The sequence below is a fragment of the Pipistrellus kuhlii genome, unplaced genomic scaffold, assembly GCF_014108245.1.
Source record: "Pipistrellus kuhlii isolate mPipKuh1 unplaced genomic scaffold, mPipKuh1.p scaffold_m20_p_32, whole genome shotgun sequence".
NCBI classification, from domain to species: domain Eukaryota; kingdom Metazoa; phylum Chordata; class Mammalia; order Chiroptera; family Vespertilionidae; genus Pipistrellus; species Pipistrellus kuhlii.
Window position 1 is genome coordinate 13719 of NW_023425532.1, and position 6770 is coordinate 20488.

The window sequence follows — 6770 nt, forward strand, 5'->3', positions numbered from 1 at the left end:
ACCAGGGAGCAGGTGCGGGTCCCATGGGCGATGGGGAGGATGCACTTGGCTCCGCTGCGGGAGCACCACCGCCCGTGCGGGTCCAGGCGGGTGGGCGTGCGCACGTGCAGGGCTGGCGCCCGCTGGTCCACGGGGGGCCTCACCCGCGCGAAGGCGAGTCCCGCCAGAGGGGCGGGCGCCTGCGCACTGGGCCCGGCGCCGCTGCGGGAGCCGAGACCCCCGCTCCCGCCCCCCGCCCCCCGCCCCGCGGGGCCGCGCACGCGGGAGGGACGCGCACGAGCACGCGGAGCCGCTCGCCTCCCTGCACCGGGCGGGCGGCGCGGAGGGGCGCGCGGGGGCCGCGGGGCTGCGTGCGGAGCGGAGCGCGGCGCCGGCCACGCAGCGTGAGCGCTCGGACCCGGCGCGGAGGGCGGGCCGCCCGGCTGACGTCCGCGCCGCCCCCGCCCCGCCCCCGCCGGTCCAGGCTCCGGGTCGGGGCTGCGGCGTCGCCCGCCTCCCGCTCACTCGCCTCCGCTCCTTCCCGCCGCCCTCGCCCGGAGCCCGTCCTCAGCGGCAGCGGCAGCGGCAGCGGCAGCGGAGCGCAGCGGCGGCGGCCCGCGGAGCACGGCGGCGGCACCCTGGAGGATGAAGTGCAAGCCGAACCAGACGCGCACGTACGACCCCGAGGGCTTCAAGAAGAGGGCGGCGTGCCTGTGCTTCCGCAGCGAGCGCGAGGACGAGGTGCTGCTGGTGAGCAGCAGCCGCTACCCGGACCGCTGGATCGTGCCGGGCGGGGGCATGGAGCCCGAGGAGGAGCCGAGCGGCGCGGCCGTGCGCGAGGTGTATGAGGAGGCGGGCGTGCGCGGCAAGCTGGGCCGGCTGCTGGGCGTCTTCGAGCAGCGCCAGGCGCCCAAGCACCGCACCTACGTGTTCGTGCTCACCGTCACCGAGGTGCTGGAGGACTGGGAGGACGCGGTGAGCATCGGCCGGAAGCGCGAGTGGTTCAAAGTCGACGATGCCATCAAGGTCCTGCAGGGCCACAAGCCGGTGCACGCCGAGTACCTGCAGACTCTGAAGCTGGGCGCGCCCGCCGCCAACGGGGGCCCGGCGCCAGGCAGCGGCCCCTAGTATGTACCGCGCCCCCGCCCTGCCCCGCGCCCCGCGCCCCGCGCCCCGCGCCCGGGGCCCTTTGTCTCCGCAGCCGCTCCCGCCGCTTCCCCGTCCCGCTTGCCGGCCGCGGGCGGACGCGCCGCCGTTTGCAGGAGCCGGAGCCGCTGGCCGGCGCGCAGGGGCGTCCGAAGGTGCCTTAGCGCCCGCCGGCCCGGGGCCCGGGGGCGCGTGTGGGCCGTGGGCCCGGCCTGGGCCCGGCCCGGGTTCGGGCAAAGGCGTTCGGTCCGTCCGCCCCGGTGTCCGGCGTCTCGCGCGCCTCCTCCCCGCGTCGTGTCCTCCTTCGCAGTGTCAGCCCCGGGCAGCCCGACCCGCTGTCCAGGGCAGTTTGCATTAAAAGATGTTTCAGAACTTGGGCTGCTTGTGCTCTTGTCGCGCGCGACAATGCCTTTCCCTCCGGGAATAACGGGATCCCCTCGCCCCTTTCAGAAGCGTCTTCATGCGGAGGGACAGCATCTGGTCTGCAAACACCGCTCCCAGCTGCAGTGCTGACCGCTTGCTCGCGGTGGCCGTTCCCCAGCGGCCCCAGTGCAGGCTCACCTGAGCCCGGAGAGCAGGTGTTTCTGGGGAGGGTCAGCCAAGCGCACCCAGGGCCCTCCTGGGGAAACTGGTCACAGGGGTGTGCAGCGAGCTCCCTTCCAGCCCCCAGCCCTGCCTCACGCCCTGGGCATGGCCCTGGCTTTCTCACAAGCAGCTCGGGAAAGAAAGCTGCTGCACATGTTTGAGTGGAGCGGGGTCCAGGCAGTGGTCCAGGCAGACGTCCGGCTGTGGGTAACCAGCCATGGGAGCGGGGAGGACACCCAGCTGAGTGAGGTCCCTCTCTGCAGGTCAGCTGTCCCAGACTGTCAGGGTGGAGGCACACCTGAGCGATCTGGCTCAGACGTTTAGAATAAGCGTGTGTCTGTCACACGCAGTCCCCGTGGCCGCTGAATGAAAAACCCTCCCATTGGCCTGGATGCTGGCTTGGCCTCCTGACCCCCAGCTGAGATCCCTGGGTCTCTCCTGAACCACCCTATTCCCCTGGGCATGCGTCCCGGGAAGCTGTTGGTACTGCGGTTAGCAGGCCTCCTGTGTGTGCGGGCAAACAGCACTCTGAGGAGTGGGAACATGAAGTAAAACACGAGGGAGAGCTGGATGTGTAGAAACTACACTGGGGCTTGGAAGGCAGACAGACCTGGGGTTGAAAACTGCCTGCATCTAAAATGCTCCCCCAAATACCTGGCAGGTTTAATTTAGCCATGGCTTTCTTAGAGATAACAATACACAATCGCATGTTTTGAGGTCTCTGCTATGTATCTGACAAATTGAAAAATACAATTTTGATCTTTATCAACACTTACGAGTTGTTAGCCTATATTTGCTGTATGATATTCAGAAATATTTGGATTGCCAACCTATCTTCAATGTACACAATGTGTAACACTTCCAAGGTTGTTTTTTTTTTTTTTTTTTTTCTAAATCACAGCAGAGCAGGCGTCCTCAAACTTTTTAAAGTGGGTCCTCAAACTTTTTAAAGTGGGGGCCAGATCACGGTCCCTCAGAGAGCTGGAGGGCCGGACTATATGAACTACTAATTCCTACTGTAACACCTCGGCTGCGCTCACTGCCCAAAAAACCTGGCGGGCCGGATCAGACTCCTCTGAGGGCCGCATGTGGCCCGCGGGCCATAGTTTGAAGACGCCTGTTACAGTTATCGCACTGTCAGTTAAGTTTTCACATTCACATGGGCAGGTCTTGGTATATGTACTTCTGGAGTTCAGTCAAAACAGGTTAAATGAAAAATAAAAGCAAAAAGCCCTTCATTTTGAAAGAGAAATACAAAACTTCAGACTAAAACAGTTGGCAGGGACAGTAGCAAATGGAATGGTGTCTATAACCGCCATTCTCCATGAGATTAGTACACAGGTGGGATTTTCTGCTCACGGAGTCATCACATAGCACCCATGCATTACTTACGTGGTGTTTGCACTAAAAATGTGCACATGAGTCTTTCAGCTTATACCCCTCCCAGAAAATAGTACATTGATCAAAGATCATTAATACTTTCAGACATGAGGTAGAAATTTGTTTTCAGCATGTTTTTTTAAAATATATTTTATTAATTTTTTTTTACAGAGAGGAAGGGAGAGAGATAGAAACATCGATGAGAGAAACATCAATCAGCCGCCTCCTGCACACCTCCTACTGGTACATGCCCTTGACTGGAATCGAACCTGGGACCTTTCTGTCTGCAGGCTGATGCTCTATCCACTGAGCCAATCTGGTTTCGTCAGCATCTTGTTTTTTGAAGGTTAATTTTTCCCCCAACTCTACAAGTGCCTATTCTTATCTTTACAATAAGTTTTAAGAAGACATGGAGTAAATTTTCATTTGAGATCATTGTAAAGATTTGAACAGTTTTATATGGAGAAACATCAAACATTGGGGGGAGGGGAGGAGGGTGAAGGAGCAGGAACAAGCAGCTTGTAAAGTACCAGCAACATTAGAGACACCTCCTGGGACAGACACTTGAAAGGGCCCTGGAGCCAGAGCTGCGCCTCTCACTTCCTGTCCTGTTGAGTCCAATTGTAAGAAAAAGCAATTCCGCCAAGACCTGTTTGGATCAATGGATAGAGCGTCAGCTTAGGGTCTGAAAGGTCCCGGGTTCGATTCCAGTCAAGGGCATATCCCCAGTAGGGGGTGTGCAAGAGGCAACTGATCGATGACTCTATCATCGATGTTTCTAACTCTCTATCTCTCTCCCTTCCTCTGTACAAAATCAATAAAATATATTAAAAAAAAAAAAAAAAAAAAAAGAAAAAGCAATTCCTCCATCAGTAGTTGCTTACTGGGAAAAGGGAGGTGAAAGTGTGTTTGTGGAAACCACGGGACTAACAGCTGGCCAGAGTTTTCTTTTTCAGGGTTCCTTTTGTGGAAGCACCAAGCAAAACAGGAAGTATTTGCAGCATCCTTCTAGTATCGTAATCATCTTTCTGAATGACTGGTGGCCTGTTAGACTGTGAACTCGGAGGACTAGGACCCAGCCTGATTCCTGCCCATGTCCTCAGCAGCTAGAACAGTGGCTCAAATTTGGAGATATTTGTCATTGATCCGGAGATCGGAAGTGTCTACTACTAGTATATTCTTGGTTTCTTAGCTTCGTATGTTCCCTGAGACAATCTGGTACTCCCTCAGGCTCTCATCTGGCCTCACAGCAGAACTGCATTGGATCATTCACTGATGGCTTTCCCAATAAACAAGTGGTTAATGAACCATCGTAGACCACCAATAAACATTTGCTGACTGGAGGAATTGATGAACCAATAAAACTATTAATGAGGCTTTTTCCCCAGATTTACTTTGAAAGAATCCAGAATGTGAACCCAGCCAGCGGTGAGTGGAATGGTGAAGCACAGGTGAGCGCTTTCATCAAGAACACAGCTCATTCTGTGCTTTTGGACAGTTCTTGCCTGTGTATTACAATGCCAATTCTAAAGGTTGTTGCATTGCCACGGTATCCGTACAGACTTCTAATTTGGCACTTATGGCCTTTTTCTGTGCTTTTCTTATTATGTGTCTGTATTTCCCACAGGCTTATATGACCTTGAGTGCAAGGACCTTGTTTCCATGGTCTTTTTATATATCTAGCATACAAGACATCACTTGAAATATGGTAGCTATCACTGAAGATTTGGCTAAATAATATCTTGTAATGGCGCTGAGTGGTAAAGCATTCACCTTCTAATTGGGTGTTAGTACAATAAATGCTCTCTAACATACATGTGGCTTTTGCACATAAGGTGTCAAGTGTTTCAAGCAAAAAATTCTTACTCATATCTATGTCATCTGAGACATCATGTGATTCCTGATGGTAGTACATTGCACCACCTATGAAATATATTTGCCAAAATTTTGGACTTAAATGTAACTGTGCCTCTGGATATAAATCCTAATCTGTAGAAAATACAGGGAACAGAGGAACATACACCAGAGAGATGATAGCAGAATCCAGACTGTAGGAAATTCTATAGGACAGATATTTCTTCTGTAAATGAATGACCTGGATGAAAGAAAGAAATGGGAGGATGAACCTATAGATGAAAAGACTCAAGAGACAGATGAACCAGTTGTAATATATGGATATTTTTGGGCCCTGATTTGACCAAACTGTAAAATACATTTATAAGACAGTCCGGATAATTTGAAGATTGATTTGACATTTGATATTGGGATAAGTGGTGGTGTGGTTATGTTGAAAACAAACGAGACTTTATCTTTTATAGATACATTCTCAAACATTTACAGTTGGTATATTGTCTAGAATTTGCTGCAAAATACTAAGTCTGGATGTTAAATGCATCAAAGATACCGGTGTTGATGAAATAAGATTGACCTTTACTTGATAACTGTTGAATTTGTGTGATGGTTAAATGATGGTTCATTATATGTTTCTCTCTACTTTTGTATGTTTAACAGTTTCCATAATAAAAAAAGTGAATTTAAAAAGTTATCAGTATTCTTATTAAAGCTAATATATAAGACACAGGGGGGTGGGAAGAGGGAAACTTTTTAGATTGTTTAGAAAATGTTGGCTCTGTAATGCCACTTCTGGCCCAAGAGGTCAAATACTGAAAAAGAGAGGAGCAACATCCCCTGGAGTGGCTAGTATTTCCCTTGCTACAGACCATTTTTAGGAGGTGTTTTGTTTGTTTGTTTTGTTTTTCCTCTAATTTGGCTCATCAAAATAGGAAGAGTTAGTAAATTCTTTTTAAAAAAATATATTTTATTGATTTTTTACAGAGAGAAAGGGAGAGAGATAGAGAGATAGAAACAGCAATGAGAGAGAAACATGGACCAGCTGCCTCTTGCACACCCCCTACCGGGGATGTGCCCGCAACCAATGTACATGCCCCTGACCGGAATCGAACCTGGGACTTTTCAGTCGGCAGACCGATGCTCTACCACTGAGCCAAACCGGTTTCGGCAGGAAGAGTTAAATTCTTATTTATATCTATTAGAGAATAGGAATAGATTCTCATGTTCTGTTAAGCAGGATTTTTGACAACACAGTCCAGTTCATATAAAATGAGAAAAATTAAAGGGGTGGGGTCTCCAAGGAGCAAGTTATGGAATTTTGCACAAACGTACAGATGCCCTTTTTGAACAGTTCTTTTCGGGAAATAGTGGCTGCAGACTTGTTAGTTGCACATTTTTTTAAATATATTTTATTGATTTTTTACAGAGTGGAAGGGAGAGGGATAGAGAGCTAGAAACATCGATGAGAGAGAAACATGGATCAGCTGCCTCCTGCACACCCCCTACTGGAGATGTGCCCACAACCAAGATGCATGCCCTTGACCGGAATCGAACCCGGGACCTTTCAGTCCACAGGCCGACACTATCCACTGAGCCAAACCGGTTTCTGCTAGTTGCACATTTATTAACTTTAAAGTTATATATGAATGTAGGTATATATAAAACAGGAAAGGAAGTAGTCAACATTTCTTACTACACTGAACCATTTTCTGTTTCACACCATACCTGTTCCTTCAGTTTTGAGCTATGCTTAGAATTCTGCAAAGGCCAAAATCAACAGTTACGGGGACTATCTTAACATTTTTCATGGGTCAGGAACAAGCAGGCAC

The 6770-nt window shown here is 51.0% G+C and overlaps 1 protein-coding gene across 1 annotated transcript; it reads left to right on the top strand.

The window, feature by feature from the left end:
• Positions 1–558: 558 nt before the first annotated feature.
• LOC118731812 (diphosphoinositol polyphosphate phosphohydrolase 3-alpha-like) lies at positions 559–1194 on the top strand. The gene has a single exon (XM_036460672.2). It carries the CDS (start codon positions 625–627, stop codon positions 1105–1107), a length of 483 nt encoding a protein of 160 aa, XP_036316565.1. The 5' UTR covers positions 559–624; the 3' UTR covers positions 1108–1194.
• The last annotated feature ends 5576 nt before the right edge of the window (positions 1195–6770 follow it).